The 19,251-nt window shown below is 41.4% G+C and overlaps 1 protein-coding gene across 12 annotated transcripts in view; it reads right to left on the bottom strand.

Annotated features, from left to right (window-relative positions):
• Positions 1 to 19,251, bottom strand: part of KIAA1217 (KIAA1217 ortholog) — a 171,717-nt gene that overhangs the window by 33,540 nt on the left and 118,926 nt on the right. For 9 of the 12 annotated variants that reach the window (XR_010621912.1, XM_065731372.1, XM_065731374.1 and 6 more), the window contains 3 exons: positions 14,098 to 14,930; positions 6,096 to 6,200; positions 5,618 to 5,670 (listed from right to left, as the gene is read on the bottom strand). Coding sequence is in view for 11 of the 12 variants with exons in the window: in XM_065731372.1 (XP_065587444.1) it covers positions 5,618 to 5,670; positions 6,096 to 6,200; positions 14,098 to 14,930 (991 nt within the window). In the remaining variant the exon portion in view is untranslated. The remainder of the gene's footprint in view (positions 1 to 5,617; positions 5,671 to 6,095; positions 6,201 to 14,097; positions 14,931 to 19,251) is intronic. The other 3 variants (XM_065731373.1, XM_065731381.1, XM_065731383.1) reach the window with 1 other exon arrangement.

Below are 19,251 nucleotides of genomic sequence, written 5' to 3'. Positions count from 1 at the left end.
AGCAACCCTTAAGAAATAAGCAGTGCTTATTCACTGCTACTCTGTACCCACTCAATGCTTCAATCTAATATATGCTAATACTTATATGTCTTAACATACATTGCACTTTTTCCTACAATTAATTATGTATCTTCCTCCCACATACACTGTTTTTGCACTTTTTAAAGAAAAGGCTATTTAGTTTATAAACTCTACAGACAGAAACCACCAGCGAGTCTGAAAAACGTGGATAAGCCTCCAAGAGTTTTGATCTCTAGCCACAAATCTGAACTATTTTAAAAAGCACATCTACCTTTTTGCTATTCTTTGCCTCAAGAAAAAGCTCCAAAACCTCAGCCCTTAACCCTGTGGTTATGCAGCCAAGGCATGAATCAGTCCCCTCCAGTTTCTCCCCACATGCTGAAACCCAGTCAATTCACATACTTTCACAGCATGGGGTGCCTGCTTTCTTTTAGAGTAGACGGACTGCGATCTGCTTCTGTAAACAATAAACGTATCCCGCTCTCTACAAACCATCCATTTTCCTCCTCTACCCCAGCCACCTCTTCTTGCCGTGAGTTACCTCAGCTACCAGCACGGCCTTGCTGCAGGCTGTGCTCAGAGCCCACAAAGCACAAGGGACACCTGAAGGGGTGAAATGCAGAAATATCCATACAGCCAGAAGGCACAGGAGCACAGTAAGGATCAGCGGTTGATTTCTCTGAGATTCATATTTTCATCAAAAAGGAATAAAAGGACAGCTGAATGAGGGACTGCTTTGTCTAGGGAGCATAGCTCTCTTTTGGACGTAGGCCCAGGCTGTAGTTTTGTGATTAAATATACGTCCAGATAAACTGAAGGGAAAGAAACAGTGTTGGCTTACATAACACTTAAAATAAACCCATGTCAGAGCTAGGTAAGAGGGGCTGAAAGCAAAAAAACCTCTCAAATTCCCTAATACTCTGGACAAAACATAAATGTTAACTTCTTTTACAAAGGCTAATGAGCTAAGCTGCCAGTTATCTCCATTCCGAAAGCACTAGGGAACTGTGGAGCAGGAAGGAGAAAGGTGTGCTACCTGCATAAGCTAAGGAAAGCAAGGAACAGAGCCGCCACTCCCCACCACCCAACCTTTGCCATCATGCCCACACTGCTCTTCTACCATTTTCTAGAATTCCTTTTTCTTTTGAAAATCCTAACAGCAAAAAAAGGCAATCAGAAGACATCAAGAAGTGTTACTTCCCAAATTACTCATCTCCTTATTGAAGAGCCACAACATTTTAGAACGTCATTCGGGAAAACATGTGACAGTTACTCACTCCCATTATCATCCAGTTAGAATCTACTAAACAAACAGACAAATGCAATGTTAAGGTTGCAACTCCACTCATTAACAAAATGTTATAGTCAGATACCACAGCATCGTCAAAAGAACAAAATGTTCTACAGATGTCTGAGTACCACTTTATCTTGCTGATCCAGAATGAATTCAGGATCACGATATACCGGCAAATGCTGTCTGAGTTCAAAGACTGGCATTATCTATCTTCAAATGTGAGATAAGCAACAAGATATGGACAACTTTTTAAATTCACAGATCATTCCAAGAAGGGTTGTGCATATGAAATACGCAGACAGATATGCACAGAAGAGAAGAAATTCTCTGGCACGCACAGGTCTCACAGAGTGAGGAGTCAAATCTGGGCACTACATGGGTAATACTTCCCTCTGTTCCACCTCCTTCTCTTGATTAGTATTGGCAGTGCGAGCAGAGAAAGAAGATCTCCTGGACCCATTCAGGAAACACTGAAATCTCCTTCCTGCTCTTCCAGCAAGGCAGCAAATGGCAAAGTACAACTAGTTTTGTTCATTTTTGTTTTGCAATGTAGGATATAACTGATCAAAATTTAAACAATTAATCCTGCACTTAATCTATGATTCTTACTACTTAGTGAACAAAATATGGCAGAAAAGAGAATAGATGAGCATTTCCTAGGGTATTTATAAGTAATCTTACAATCCTTCTAGTAAGGTTTGTTATTTTGAGTCATATTCTATTGAGCTGTTCCTAAATGAAGAATGCTTTGATGCCATTCATGTTTGAAGAACTGAAGGCAGCTATTCAGTCATGAGATTCATCCAAGCATCAGTAGGAGAGACATAGCTAGAATGTGGAAGTCTACTGCTGTTTGAACTCATCTCTTGTGAAAAAAATTGAGCCTAAAGCAATAATAATAATAATAATAATAAAGTAGACAGTCAGTCTTTATTACAGGCTCGTTTACCCTCGTGGAAAATAGGGAAAATTTGCTTAGGCTCTAATATTTCAGGCTAAAGAATCTGGCTAAAGACTGGCAAAGCAAGAACATGTTAAATACAACAGTTTAATTTATATGAAATATCAAATGGAGCATTCACAATCTAGATACATAGAAGTATCTAAGATTTAGAAAATTTGATTTCTTTCCCTTCCCAAATTGAGCTAGTTCTCTATTTTCGCATGAATGTCGCCCATCACTGGAACACATACTATAAAATACAATGTTGGTTCAACATTGATGAACCAATTTTATCCTGCACAGATGTTTTATTGTTCAGGATGGGAAGCAATTCACATTTCTGCTTACCACTGCTCTAGAAAGGACTGCTCAATCAACATTTTATACCACTTTTTCTTGCAAATAGCCTTTGAAATTGCTAAAACTGGTATCTCAGTATGCAGCTGTCAAGTGGAATTGTTACAGTCAACTGTCTAATAGCTAATAAAGACTGGAGTGAATTGGAGAACAAAAAAGAAGCCTATGAAAGTATGCTTCAGGTCCTTTTAAACCCAAGCATATTTACTTGAAGGAGAAACATTCTGTATATTTTGCCAGGTCACCTGTGTCTGACTTACTGTCTCTTGTTACATGTCATTTTGAAAGCAGGTACGAATGCAGAATACTGTATTATTTAAGATAGCAGTCCTCAGTATTAGATGATAGGGCTCACAGTGTCAAAGCATTAACGCACTGTGGTCGGCAACACACCTTGTTTCCCTTTACACACTACAGTTCAATTTTCTGATTTTTCTTTGTTTAGATCATGACAGAAGAAAGGGTTTAGGGATGCAAATGCATCCCTAAGAGTTACAACAATACTCTGTAGTGCTGATACGGATCCTTGCATGGCTACATGTCTAGACCCACTGTCCGTTCTCTATCTTCCCAAGTGATCAGAATGGTATCTATTACACAACTGAAATTATAGAATTATATAACGTCTTGGGTTGGAAGGGACAATAAAGATCATCTAGTTTCAACCGCCTAGTTGTGAAATGGTAGTATCCTTACTCAGACGACGGGTACGGGCATGGCAGTATGATAGAGTCAATGTTTCTGTCAGCACCTGACAGACGCTGATCTCATGTTTTGACAGTAAATTAAACTGGCCACTCCTGATTCCCAAGTAGGACATCCATTTGTTACATGTAATTCTGTCATTCCAGGCACATACTTCCAGTTACACAACAAAGTAGTGAATGAAGAGTCTTTGGGAATGACAGCATAAACTGCTGGTCAGATGAACCATGCTATTCTGTTGGACTGGGTATGATCTGCAGGCCAAAAAAACTCCACCCTTGCTTTGTGTGGGGTAGTCTTTCCAATGAATATCATTTAATTTCTCATTTCCTTGGCAGCAACTCATTCACATATGCACACATGAACACATGAACGTGAGAAGGTTGAAAAAGAACCCTTGAGGCCACCTGGTCTAAACTCATACTAAAAGCAGGGCTCTCTTAGATCAAGACATCCAGCCCAGTGCCTTCTGTGAAATATTTCTCTGAATTTGTACAAACACAGGGACAGCTGAAAGGCCTAACAGCCACACAATGCAAAGAGGGCAACGTATCTGCATATCTGATTGTTATATAGGTTATTTGCATGATATGAGGCCTATGCAAGTAGGAAATACTATAAATTCTCAGTGAATAATGACACTGAAGTAGAGAAAAGTCTAGGACTTTGGTCCCCTCACTACAAGAAGGACATTGAGGCCCTGGAGCGTGTTCAGAGAAGGGCAACAAAACTGGTGAGGGGTCTGGAGCACAAGTCTTATGAGGAGCGGCTGAGGGAGCTGGGATTGTTTAGTCTGGAGAAGAGGAGGCTCAGAGGAGACCTTATTGCACTCTACCACTTCCTGAAGGGGGGTTGTGGTGAGGAGGGGGTGGGCCTCTTCTCCCTGATAAATAATGACAGAACGAGAGGGAATGGCCACAAGATGCGCCGGGGAAGATTTAGATTAGACCTGAGGAAACATTTTTTTCTCTGAAAGAGTGGTCAGGCACTGGAATGGCCTGCCTAGGGAGGTGGTTGAGGCACCATCCCTAGCGCTGTTCAAGAAGCGTTTAGATGAGGTGCTAAGGGATTTGATTTAGTAGTTGGGTAGGGATAGTGATAGGAGGATGGTTGGACTAGATGATCTTGTAGGTCCTTTCCAACCTAATGAACCTATGAACCTAGGAGCGTTTTGCAGCTGCTTTAAAAAATGAAGGAATTTTCAATAAGTTGCCTCAAACTGATAAATTACAGCTTATTTCTTCACAGCCTGAAGTATTGCTCTCCCCAGCCAGGGGCCAGCAGGAAGGGAAGAGTTGGAACCAGACCAGGGAGCGGCTTGGGAGCAAAGCTCCAGCACCAGGACATTAGCTTGCACTCTCATTTCCTTGATAGTGTCCAGGTCTGGTTTGACTTCTGTTGGTTAGGAGGATATACTGCAGTTCCAGATAAACAAGAATCTTTAACTTGAACTAACAGCTTCAACAGAAAGTGCATATCAGATTTGCTAGTAAATGTGTGTGGTTTACTACCTGCTGGAGCACAGACCACCCTGTGGGAACGGCCTTATGCGCAGAAGTAGGGAATTGCCTTTATTTGCATTCTGAGCATGACAAAGGGTGAAGAGGAGTCATATAAACACGCCCACCACCCTGCAGACATCTATAGCAACAGCCCAAACACAAAGAGTTCCAATCACATCGAGATCTTCTTTCACAACAGCCCTAACTCTACCATTAAAACACTTATCAGCTCTCAGTGGGAAGCTAAATTAAGACGAGATCTCGAAAACTTGTAGGCATCACTATAATCGTAATCAAGAACAATTTAGGAGCACGCTAATAATTAGTAACAGATCAATACAGCTCCATTAGGGAAAGCACTATCTAGCTTACTGCTGAATTCCTTAGTGACATCACACTCATAGAATCCTACTGATAGCCTTAAAGTTCAGATGTCAAAAATAGATATTAAAAACTTAGCCTTCTACACTGATATAGACTCATCTGGGGTTAGTGACAGATGTATACCATAGATGAGAATAATCACTAGAAAAACCACCGTATGCAGGGTTTCTACCCTGCATCTTTTTTAAACCATTCACTGCAACTGTGACATTCGTTCTACCTCAAACTGTCAGAAATTCATCTCTGAACAAAGATGTGATTGACTTCCATACCCTAAACTTAAACTTTGCATGTGTCAGTGAAGCTAACAGAATGTAAGTAAAGTTGACATTTCTATAAGCTGGGATGCTATTAAAGTTAAGGCTATTCATATACTAGAATAATTTGTAAATTAAAAATGAATTATCTTACCTGTAGCATCAGAGCTGCTTTTGTTGGACACCATTTTCAACATCATCTTCTCACTGAGTAATAAAAAAAAAAATCATAAATTTAACTTACTAATAATAAAACTGCTGAAGCTTTTCATTGGTAAATTAAATGGCCTTGTTTAGCATATACATTTTAAATCTAAATCACCAGTAGCTTGTGAACTGTCGTTTTTTCTTTTTAGTCACTTTTAAGACAAGTTAAGCAAGGAATGGTATATAAGCAGTAGAAAGCACAGAGATGTACCTACATTAATTCTTTTTTAACACAAAGAATAGTAATGCAGTAATCTCCACTTATTCTTTGGCATATTCTCCCTCTCTGCCTAGCATTCTCATGGGGATGGTAAAGATACTTTAAAAGATTCAGCGTTTTCTTACTATTACATTCAAATACTATTTTTGTTGATTGATTACTAAAATCATTAGAGAGAAACAGATTTAATGAATTCTTTTTTTACCTAGAAGCATCTTTGCTATTACTTGTATTTGGCCCTTTTAAAAGCGCAGACTGAACAAGACCAGTTAAACTGGCAATCTGTTTCTCCATGGCTTGTATCCTCTCTCTGAAAGACAAGAGAACCGTTTGTTAAAGCCAGATATATTTGCTTTCAGACTTGTTTTTCTTGGTGAATGATTATCATAGGAATTGAAAGACACTGCAGAGTTGTGCAAAGGCTCATGGCTATCAGTTTGCATATACCTTGGTACAGCAGCTTACCACATCGTGTGTTGGACAGCTTTTGTATGTTAACAGAGAACAAGAGACATTTGCATAGTTAAAAAAGAACAAAAAACAGCAACTCAGATAATAGACTTCTTGTGACTGTACAAAAAAAAGGCACCAAAAACAGTCAATAATGCCTCTGAAAACTAGTAAAAATTGTTTTTTTTCAGCATTACAATAGTTTTCTTCTTTTTTTTTTTTTTTTACTTCCAATGGGCCAATAATTTTCCTTGTGTGTAAGATTTCAGGATTAAATTCTTTAGACTTGTTACTATTTTTAATTTCTCCAAAGCAGTATTTTATCTGTGAAGCATTTAATCTGCTCGAGCTGACAACTTCCCAGCCCAAATCCTTTGCACCTGACATCACAACTGACTGCTCTGCAAAGGACAGAAGTGTGACAGATCAGGCACAGCACACTGAACACAGGCTGTGCAGCACAACGGTAGCAAAGCAGGTTTGTTTTCGCACCCACATCCTGAGAAATTCCTAAAAACCAGAAGAAAAGAGAGGAAGAAGAAGTGTAAGAAGTATGGCCAGTGTTTTCCATGACTTACCGAATGCCACGAATTAACGACAACAACATTTTTTGGATAAGAAGGCTAACACTCATGTCTTTGCACATCATTTACATGGATGCATACGCTGGTCAGGTACCTGGTGACTTCCATGGTAGGCTCCATAATAGCCTTCTGCTCACACAGGTACCTACTTTCACATGCCAGTACGTTGATGGCACACCACAATGCAGAAACACATGAGCATGGGATATCAGGCAGGAACTTTAGAAAATGTGTCCCTCTATGCTAGCACTTACATGACTACTGAAGCACACGAAAGGAATCACTGACAGTGATTTTGGAAGACGGCTGAGAACAGCACTGCTCAGAAAGCAAGTCAAGCAGCGATGGCTCATGAAAGAAGACAGGACAGAGGCAGACCACATGGTAGAGATGGCACGCTCAGCCCCAGATGCAGAGTGCCAAAGGGGTCATTCATCACTACTGTGCTCTCCTGGGCACACAGGAGCAGCAGTGCCACCCCCTCACACTGTTTGCAGCTTGATGGCCAAAGCAATAATGCCAATTGATAGGGCTATATAAACTCAAACGTAGGTACTGATACAAAGGCAAGCTGAAATGATACAGAGTGAGAAACCAGCTCAACTCATAAGCCAGCTAGGGTATCCAGGCTAATTATTTCATTCACATTCCATGAATGAAATAGAGGTTTTCTCAGACAGCACACAGATATCATAGCTGGAAGACACTCTGAAACACCCAGTGTTCAGAAAACAGGACAGTAAAGCAACTAATGAGACGCTAACAGACACAGGAGGGACCAAGAGCATGCTCAGTCCGTCCCCAGCTAGCAGAAATGCTCTTACTGCGATTGAATACAATGTGCGCTCCTTACTTTTCTGTCTTCATGCTGAAAGGTATTTTGAGCAGTGGTGAGAAGACTAGTGAATCGACCTAATTCCTTTCAAACCAAAAAATACATTACAGAATTTCCACTGTTAAAAGTTTTAAAGTAAGAAACCGGTTCAGGTACAGTAACCATTGGAACAGAAACAAGTACAAAAAGCCTGGGGTGAATATATTCTAACAAATTTTAATGGAGCACTTTTGACAATAATGAAAACATTTTTTCTTAGATAATTATCAAAAACCCTTCCTGGACCTAAACCCAACTGGAAGTCTATCTGCTTTACCAATTTATAAATATGTCTTTTCCAGCTCACATTCGATAATCTGGAAACAATTTTCTGCTTCAAATAAGATTACGACCATATAAAGCTGATCTTGTCCTTTGCCATTAAATCTATGAAAATACGTTGTTAAGAGGGAGATAGGAGATGATGAAAAACGAATGAAACACTGGAATCGATTGCACAGAGTACATTATTTTTCATATGGCAAAAGCATTAAGAATGTGAAGAATCTACACATGCTCTGGAGTTGCTCCATTAAACACACGGTAGGATTTTTCCTGTGATCATTTCACCATAGTACCCAGGCTCATTATGGCCATTAGCACCAAACATTTCAAAAACAAGTGCCTGAAAGGAGGAGCCTTTTAGGGATTAAATAAAATGAAGTGGCTTTTGAAGACCTGGCAGACTGATTGAAGGAAGTGGGAGGCAGGAGCAAGGAGGGATGGGGCTGTCCAGGTGGCATGGCTGTGCTGGGCTTGGGTGGAGGGCTGGTGAACTGGTTCTGCCACTCGCAACACAGCCACGGAGCAGCAGCGACGGTTCCACAACCATGTCAGCTCCCCTTGCAGGGGCTGGAGCCATCTTGGCTCCTGGCACTACAATGGACCACCATACCCAGAAGCTTCAAAGGAGAGAATGAGCCTTCACCTCAGCCTGTGCTGTGAAATGCTGGCACTGGGATGACAGATATTTTTTGGCTCTCAATGCTATGTTCTCCTTGCTGTGGTCCAGGAGAGACAATTTGGGAAGTACTGCCTACCACTGCCATGCCATCCTGTACTGGGCAGGACAGAGTCTGCATGAATGGAGTGGGCTGGGGTCTCCATAGATGGGGTAAACTGGGGTTGTGCGTGGATGGAGCAGGCTGGGCTCCCTGTTGACTGAATAGGCTGGGGTCCCAGTGGATGAGGTAGGCTGGGCTCCCCATGGGTGGGGTAGGCCTAGGTCCCCATGAACAGGGCAGGCCTGGATGTGGAGCATCACGTGAGAGGGGCAGGCAGAAAAACGCTCTTTGCTGGTGCTTCTTTGCCAGCTCTTGGAGCATGGGAAGGAAGAGGTCCAGCTCTGATCCCAAATTAATTTCCCAGACAAATCTGAATCTCTCCACCACCCAGGAAGAGAAGGGAGGGTCACTTCTACAGCACTTAGGGAAGAATGGGCTGCTTTATCAGCCTCAGCACTAAAGGGCGTTGTTTCACATTGTTTTCCATTGAATGCTGGGGGAGCCAGACTGGTGTGGTACAGGAGAAAAGGAGGGGACAAGGTCACAAGTGACTCCCAGCCCTAGCTGACCTCTTGGTCAGACTTGGCTTTGGCTTTTCACACACAAACCTCTGTCAGCAAAATAGGCACAAGCACCTTGCCCACCTTCTTCCTCCCAGCAGCCCGTTTCACAGGCTTAGCTATGCCCAGGCAATCAGGCCCTGCCTCAGCATCTCACTCTCCAAATTGAGCAGAAGCAAGACAAACCCTTGCCTGTACAAGGGTTCTGTGCACTAAGACATCAGGTTTCATCACTTGGCTTCTTCACTACAGCCTCACTGAGGTTTCATGTCATTCCATCTACTGCAACTATCTGGAATTAATCTCAAGCAGGATACAGCATATTGTTAAACTGGTACCCACTTCTCTTTGTGCTGCTATTTAAGCATGACTTGGATGTTTCTTCTCTTTCCTGGGGGCATTTTTAGTGTTCACAACACTGACTGAGAAGACACTTTGTATAGACACAAACTAGAACTGGGCTGTGTAGCTGTTCATTCATGTTTTGTATCCTACCCCAGGCAGTGCACTGATCAAATATAACAGACATACTCAAATACCAAGACTGACACCACAAACTAATTAGCACACTATCCTGGAGAATGATTTCCAGTGACTACATATTCATACTTCACAGCGAGTGAAGTATGTGTGGCAATAAAAGGAAGGTCAGAGACAGAGAAAAAATATTTCTTTCTTTGTCACCTTATGACATGAACATTTCTTTCAACATTCTTTTGTTTCATGGAAAAGAAAAAGGAACAGGAATAGACTGTCTTTTCCAATGGCTTCTCTAGCACCAAGTGAGTCAGATCTCATCCCAAATTCTGCCTGAAACAATGATCTCCAGGAAAGATGTGAGGCAGAGAACAGCAGAACTTTTCCATATTCTGCTCTTTCCAAGGGAAGAATTATGCACAGATGAATATTTCACAAGAACAAGGTTAAATTCAAAGTTTCTGCAGCTAGAAGTTTAAGTGAAAGGTATACTATGAAGAGCTGCCAGCTTTGATACTATCTGATAATTCCAAAAGTCTGCATCTCGTATTTCCTCCATTTAGTTCCTCCAACAGAAGGAAGTCAAAGTGCAGTTTATCTTTCCTCTATTTGTGCTGATCACCTGTCTTTTTTGACTGGTAATTCCCAACCTCTGGAAAAGTTTTATTGTTTCCAAGTACAAAGACATCTGCAAGCTTCCAGATTGCTAACACTAGGCCACAGGTCTGTAATGAGTGCAGCAAGCACGCATTTCTGTGGTTATTTGCAGTCCTAGAGAGCAATTCGATCACTGCCTGACTTTGGAGTGGGGACACCACTGTATGAGAGTGTATCTGCGAAGTCCACCTTTCTTGGCCCTCACTGCACATGGCTTTACAGAATATGACCATTTTTTCCTGATGCCTGGCAATGTGTACTCATACTTTAATGTAACAAGCAATGAAGTGTTGTTAGGATGGGAACAATATACAGTAACCTAAGTGTGTTGGTTACACTTTAGTCTCTAACTGCAAGCCGTAAGTGGAGAATATGATCACATTTTTGTTCAGAGAGCCATGTTTTAACATCATATTTTTTTCACTTATATGGCATAAAGAGGACAGAAGTTGTATTTGGGCAGAAAAGAAACAGAGCACAGTATTCATTTGGAAGAAAAAATAAACTGTATAGAGTTATCTTGTTCTGTTTGGGACTGCATTTTGGTGAGTAGCACCAGCCATGAAATAGCCCAACATTTTGCAACATAACCTGTGTGTTAAATGCAAGGAATGTAAGTTAAATGGCATTTAACTCAACACACTTTTGAGAAAGCTTCTTTCCCAATTTACCAACATTTAAACATCTGTTTTGCCTGTGGTTGTTTCCAGAATTGTCCACCATAAACTACATAAATGGGCCATCAAAAAAAATGATGGCAAATCACTGTTTAAACAGCTTATGTCACTCACAAAGATTAACTCATTCTTCCCATAAGCCTCATATTTAAGGAATACTGACTCTGGAAAGATGAAATGCTACAACTTGCCAGAACTTCTGTGCATATGAATACTAATAATATTTTAATTTTTGAAATCTCCATGAACTTTTTCTTCTCATTGTTTTAAAAGTCCTTTATATAGAAGTCTCCTGATAAATGAATGATTCTGAGAATTTATTTATTTCTTTATATGGCAGAATTAGCTACCTTGAAAATACCTGAGGTAAAACAGATAAAAGAATTACATGAAAAAGTAAAATCCCCCTCAACTCTGACTTAAATAACAGGCTCAACAAGACTGACAACCACAACGTAAAATTAGAATGGAAAACTCTAGGAAAAAAAAAAAGAGATAGGAGATGCTACATAGTTTTCATCTTTTTCATCTTTGGTAGATCCAAATCTGTTGTAATTAACATGTCAAAGATAGCAGACCTAATTTCTTCAGCAAAACCAGATACGCTCAGTGAGAGCTCTCATCTGCTGTAAGTACCCAAGATACCCATCTAGGGAGCCTGCTCTGGCAGAGGGGTTGGACTAGACGATCACTAGAGGAATCCTTCCAACCCCTACAATTTTGTGATTCTATGATTCTGTGATATTCTGATGAAAGACACAGATCCCCTGCTTCAGCCACTGACTGGAAGAATGGTAGGAGAATTAATGCAAGAGCAGAGATTTAGGTAAACTTCTGTCATTCTCAATAACTATTTTGGTCTTTTCTCTGCCTTATACTTATGTTCTACAGTAGCTGTACATAGTTCCTGAGGTCATGACAGTGCTTCAAGGTAATTTCTCAAAAGAGAAGATACAAGAGGTGTTTTCCCTCTTTTCGGCACACTTCACTAGTGACTGAAGGAATAATGGTGCTGAGATGACCGATTTGATGCACGCTGGTTCCTCAAACCACTCCTAGCTATCTGCAAAGCCGAATGAGTGAGGATGGGGAGCTTCTCAACACAGTGTGCAAACACAAAAGACTTCTCTCCTCAGTACTGCCAAGACTAAAAGATAAGCAAACCTGCCTTTTTGCTGCTGGCCCACACCTGACTCTGTATGCACGCTGGCTGAGCACAAGACCATCATTGATATTGCAGTGGTTAGAAAATGTAACCATTTGCGTTAATTGCTTTTAGTGTTTTGAATTATTTTATGAAGTTTGTTTCTCAACGTTAAAAAAAACCACAACCTAAGAGACATTTTCAGAATGATTTCTTTCAATGCTATGTGGCTAATACACCATACTGAATTTTAAGATCATGTATTTATTTGGGAATATAATTATGCAAATATTATTTTCATCACTGTAAATATATTCTGGGACCAGAACTAGAATTCCTGGTACAATTCTGTCTTTAAGCAGCTGCAGTTGTGTATATTCACAAATACACAGCCTATGTACCAGAGTGAACAGTTGAGAGTTTCAGAGGAGAAAAAGCAGCACAGACCGAGAAGTTGTTGGTGTGCTCTCTCATTTTCATCCCCCTGACATGAATTCTGTAAAATTTTGTATCTGATCTCTTGGATTAGAAATGGAAAACATTGTGCAAATTATTTCCTAGTTGTCATATTGGATGCTTGAAATGGTATTTCCAGTACATGGATCTTTGTTCTTGGAAATAATAAATACAAACCAGGTTTCAGTGACTTCAGACTCTAACAGCCCCCTGTGTCACTATAAATACTACGCTGGTATCAGCATGTAATTTTTTGAGGGAAGTTGTTTTTCTTCCACTTTCCATTTTCTCCCCAGCAAGGTAGTTCACAATTCTTTCCACCTAGCGCAGTCAGAGGCAGCTAACTGTTAATCACATTGCTCAGATGGAAGAGAAGTTGGTGGTCATATGAAGCTCTGTATCTCCCCAGAGGTTAAGGCAGTCAGTGGTTACCTTTGGCCTTTGTGAGCTCAGCATTTTCCAGCTATTCATCTTCACTTCCCTAAAGAGCTCTATAAAAGTTAACAGCACAAACAATATGCTGGAGATTAGAGCAACTCATACAAACGCACAATAACGGATAGGCAGCTTAATGATTTTTCTCTCCTCGGGCAGGGTCTGCCACAGCAGAAACCTTCACAGACCTTTTGTGTAAAGCTGGTCCTAAAGAGAGGAGAGATCACCACCATTCTCAGCGCAAAGAAGTTAACAGTCAGGTCACCAACTATTTGTGATGGTAGAAAAAATCATTGGGAACAGTATTTTTCTTTCAATTTCTTCCCTGGGACAGACTTTCTCTTCTCAGCAGTTTCCCCTCGAGGAACATTATTACAAACAACTGTCCTATTTTTATGCAAATTCATGTTTTACAGGAGATAAGACAGTAATGATAAATTCTTCCAATTTCCTAACACTAGATGAGAAAAACTCCACTCCATAAAGAACCAAAATTGTAATATCAGAGTGTCATTCTTAACGGGGGTGAAATATATTCCCTTATTAGCAGGAACAGAACATCATTTGTTCTTGTAACATGATCTGGTTGCCTGGAAAGAAAAATCCTAGTTAATCATTTTATTTTATTATATTTTTTCCAATGACTGAAATTTGCACAAATGAAAATAACTAGGGATTCATCATGAGCTGACAATACTTTCGGATTAATAATGGGTGGTGTTGCATTTCTTCTAAATTACTAACTACCTTGACAGACAGCTAATAAACACTGCAGCCCAGCGCAGCAGCCTCCTACACATCACAGCATCCCCTGGGTGTGCGCCAATACAATATGCGCGCATTAGGAACATTGATTATTTGCATAAATTAAGGTCTGGCTCTGCCTTACCTTGTCTCCTTGTCCTTGGGCACTGCAGATGACCCATAGCCAAAAGCCTGTTTGTCGATGGGAGATGGCACAGCCTCTGCCATGCCTGCGTGGCCGAGGGCACTCCGCACTTTGGCATCCACAAACATGGGTGGTCCTGGCTCCTTTTTGAAGGACTGGCGGCTGGGAGAGGCCCTGTCAGGCTGGATAGCATGGGGTGGGATGTGTGTGCTATGGTGGGGATGGATATCAATCATGCGCATATCAGCCACCCGATGGGGCGAGGCGGGAGGTGTTTTAGAGCTGAGTGTGGGCAAGTGGCTCTCCGGGTACTTTCGTGGCTTTTGTCTGTACAAAGACTGCTCCAGCATTTCAGGCTGCATAGAGGGGTTACAGTAAGTGCTTGATGACCTCATGGTACTGCGATGGTAGGCGACAATGTGATCGGAGACATCGAGAGGGTGTCCACTGTGGGGTGCAGCCACGCTCATCCTCCCCTCGTGAAACAAGTAGGGGTCCCCATATAGACCTTCATTTCTGATCAGGGCCAAATTTTTGTTGCTCATGTCCTCATCTGGTTTCACATCCCGCCTCTCCAAAATGGCGCTTGGGCTGGGTGATATGGAGCGAGATGCTGACACGCTGGAGAGCCGGTCCCTGGGGATGGTGGCATTGCCTGGCACACCCATGGGACGTCCCCCTCCGTAGGGGATCCTGGACGGGGAGGGGGGCATGGAGTGGGGCACTGGAGTGGAGGGTGGAGAGCTGGGCATCACATGGGAAGGGTGCGTGGCAGATCCGGAACGGGAAGCACTTGGGCCATCTCGGCCTGTATAGGCAATTTCCCTCTGCATCTGGAAAAGAAAGGAAAAACATGCAGGATGTAAAATTATCAAATGAGCAAAACATTATGCAGGTTGTGACAACATAGGCATTCACAGAAATTAAAACTACCTTCAAGACTAAATAATTTGTCATTTGCATAAATAAAACATCTTCAGTGCCTAAAGAAAATAACTTATAGACAGCAATAAAAAGAGCTGGATGTTAAAGGGATATGAGAGTTTTAAAAATACATTCGCTCACAGAAATACCGTATAATGTTATTAGGATACCCAAGCTGAAATCAGGCCTAGATGTTCCCATATCTGATACATACTGAAACAGTTCAGTGATCAGATGCACACGGTAGAGTTCATTGATTCCACACCAGGAAGAAAATGCTGGCATCACACACATACCTGAACTCCTTCAACACAACAAATTAAATATGCACTTCATTTTCCATGTATTTCAGTGCAGGATTTGGCTTTTCCTAATATCTTGTTGTGGCCTTTATTATGCTAAGGGTACACAAAGCACAGGGGACATGCGCAAAGATTTAATGGCACTCACGCTGCATGAAAACTGCCAGTACCTATAAAACATGTGTCAAAGGTTCCTGCACCATTACCAAAGATAAGAGAGCTTAGAAAAATGCATAGAGAACATGCTCAGAAAGCTAACCAAATATCTTATTATAGTTTTATAATCGGCATCAACTGCTGACAGTTAGGACTGAGCAAAAGGGTAAAAGAAAGCGAAAACTTCCTTACCAACATATACTTGTGCTTGGTTAACTAAGGCCATAGCAGAAACCTGCTGAAAACACGTGCTTCTGATTCTGTAACATCGCACTCTGCTCAGCAATGACCTCTTTAGGTGACTGAACATCATCACTGGCACACACCAGAGAAATTCTCTCCCTAGCAAGCATCATGAGCTTGCTCTGGTTCCATTTGGGTCAGGTGTACAAACAAGGAGATGAAAAAGTCAGCTGGGTTCCACCAAGTAGTGAGAAAAAAAAATTAAAGCTTCTAAAACATATGTCAGCAATTTCAGCTTCTCTCTGCATCATTTCCAAGGGATTCCTAAAGTTACACAGCACACACTTCTGTGCAGTGGAAGTCATTGATCTGAAATCCTCACCATTTTTCTCCCCTCACTCCTGGCTTTGACAGTGTGACTGGATTCATTGCAGTAACAGTGATCCATGGCTGATGAAGCAAGAAATTATATTCTTTCTATTCCTGCCCCACCACAGGTTTTTCCGCTGGTAAGGGAATTGCAATGGCGGTATATAAACAATATCACAGCAGGCTCCACACTTGGGAATTACAAATGACGTTCCCCAGGGCCAGAGATCAAAAGTCTGCAGTATCAGGTATCAAAAAGAAGAAAAGAGATAACCTGATTGTGGCAGCAGCAATAACAAATAAGCGCAGCAGAACAAAGGAACGAGCTGGGATGGGTCAAAACCACTATCCAGCCAAAGGGGAACATGGGATAGCTTTTTTTAACTTGCACAATTACTGAAGTCTGGAATTTAAAATAAAACACAACTAAGCAGTATTAACAAAATTATCAGTGGGCATTCAGCAGAGTTCTTCATCTGACTTGAAGAAACACTGCAGCATACCGAGCTGTGTTGTGCCAACAGAACGAAAAGACTCCTCCCAACTCAGAGCTGCACTGTGCTCACACCTATAGAGACAGGCAGCAAGAAATGTTTTTCACTGAGAGAATGGAGGAAGAAAGATCATCTTGGTCCCCACCATATAGGTAAAATCATGTCCTGCTTAGTTATGTCAGCTAAAACTGCAACAGTTATGATAGTATCTGGCACACAAACCACAGGCACTGGGATTCATTGGGTTATGAAAGGAAAATTCTGATGTTTCCTTGAGCAGAAGAGAAAATTTCCATGGGAAGCTTTGAAAGCAATAGATTTATATCCCCTAACTTCTGGACTTCATATTCCTGTATACGTTCACTTGTTCCTCGTAAGTCAAAGAAATCTGTCAAAAAAAAAACCCAACCTATTTTCCACCTTACCATATTCCCATACTTTAGAATGGAAACAAGCAGCATTGATAGCTCAGCCATTGCTCAACACCCCATGTCTGACTACTGATAGTTACAAAGCTATTTACTTTTGCTATTTGTATTAATATAGCCCATGTAGCACGCAGTCTGAAACAAGACTCCATTGGGCTAGGAGGGCACAAAGCTTAAGCAGACAGCCCCTTCCTGAAAGGTTCCCTTTCTATTTTAGGATGTGACTCAGTCCCTGGGTGGAGTGTGTAGAAAGGGAGAGTAGCTGGAGCCATGGAGTCTGGGGTGCCCAGGGCTGAAGGACTGAGAGGCATGTGAGCTGGGCAGGTCTGAGTGCCACGCTCTCTCAACTGGTCACATTACAGCATCTCCTGCCACCTGTTGATATTTTCTCTTTCTGCTTTCTTCCCTTCTTCAGAAATTCCCGATTCTTTGTTAATAGCAACTTCAGAAATTCAAATGATGGTCTCTGCATGCTTCTCAGCTATATATGTGATATTCAAGGCACACTACTCTCTTCCATATATACTCCACTTTCTGTACCGTTTTTTCTCTTCCTGTCCCACACGTATACTCTAATACGTAGGCTGCTTTGAGCCACATGTTCGTAGTCTTATGCTGCATGACTCAAGACAGAGAAAGGATATTCGGCTTATCTGGGCCTGTAAATACTAGGTGATGTAATAGACAATTGCTTTGAAAAGAAAAGGAAGAAGAGTTTTTAATGTAGGCATAGGATCATGTGCTTTTCAACTGCAGCTATGTAATATATCTGCCTGAGGGTGTGGTTTTCTTCCACACATAGCTCTTCCTTGTTCTTGCTCTCTGTAGCCCATACATCCTTGAAATAGAAACTTGTTTGTCAGTCCTTGAGGTTAAAGTGTGGCAAATCGCTAGTACAACCATTTCTGTATGAAACACTGGAGGTGAAAGGCACCAGTGAGAATCTTTCACATTCTACAGTAAAAAAGATCTCACCACATTTAAGCATCTCCTGAGGAAGTTTCTGGTCAGTCTAACAACACTGTAGTTTGCAAGATACAGACTTGGATTTTTTCCTTTTTAACAGAACAACAGAGGCATTGGACATATACTGAAGAGTGAACATCAGATAAAAACAGCTGTTTTTTATTTCAAAATTAGTTTGCATACTCAGTAACCTGTTGCACTGTAAATATGATTATATGCAGAAAGGTCGCACGACAGCTTTCTATCTGCCCTAAAAGATGACTTTACGAAGCTTCCTTTGCTTCCAATAGCTCACATGAAGACTGAGAAGACCCAATGACTTTGCATATAGTAGAACACAAATCTTGCTGCGGCTTCTGGCCTCCTGAATAGCTCAGCTCTCCTGAAAGAAGGACAGTCAAGGTAGGCTTCTCACAGTGAAGCAGTCATCCTTTCTTCTCTCTCGTGGGCTGGCTTCAAGGCACTATTTGTACCTACAGCACACCTGGGTCAGGGCACAAGAAGCTGTGCCCACACGCTCACCAGGGCAGTGCCAGCTAGCACTGCACTACTGCTGATTCATTAGCACCACACCAACCCTTCATCTTCCCAGGTAGCTGGTTGCCAGAGGTGCACGCTGACTCACACTGTTATCTGCTAACATCTCACAGCAAAACACAGGCAAAGAAAAAAGTAGGTGAGGGTTTCTGACCTGACAACCTTTCCCATTGCTCTCCCAAGCCTTGCCTATTGAGAGAGCGAGCACCACAGCTGGTTTAGCTCCAGAGATTTCAGCCTGCCAAAATACCTAGATGGAGCATGTTCCTGTAATGGTGCTCATCCCCACACTGTCCTGAAGACACCCTGGAGTTCCCAGCAGACACCATTAATCACCTTTCAGGCATGCAAAGCTATTACTTTTTCTTCCTTTCCTGTCAGCACCCTTTATTTCCCTGAGGAAACTGTACATCTGCTCCTAAAGCTGACTCACCCAATAGAAAATTGAGGACACTTGCAAATAATTTTATCAAGAAATTGGACAACCTTTGATGCAAATGCTACATAAAAAAACTAAATACTGAAACAAAACTGATCCATTCATTACAAAACAAATAAATTCAAAGTAAAGAGATCTTGCTCACTAGAAGGAAAATGCTCACTAGAAGAAAATCTTCTAAAAAGTGAGGCAGTCCTTTACTTTGTTAATCGGGAAAGGTTTATGTAAGGAACCCCAAATCCAACAACAACACAATCCATTAGTTCTTCTCTAATAAAAATAAATTGACAGTCTTACTGTACTAACTGTCCCAAACCCTCAGTTTGATCATTAGTCGCCCTGTATTATATTGTATC

Source organism: Cyrtonyx montezumae, unplaced genomic scaffold (genome assembly GCF_038088225.1).
Source record: "Cyrtonyx montezumae isolate F1298 unplaced genomic scaffold, pur_monq_1.0 scaffold_14, whole genome shotgun sequence".
NCBI classification, from domain to species: Eukaryota; Metazoa; Chordata; class Aves; order Galliformes; family Odontophoridae; genus Cyrtonyx; species Cyrtonyx montezumae.
Note: the sequence above shows the minus strand (reverse complement) of the source record. Positions and strands in the feature narration are given on the sequence as shown.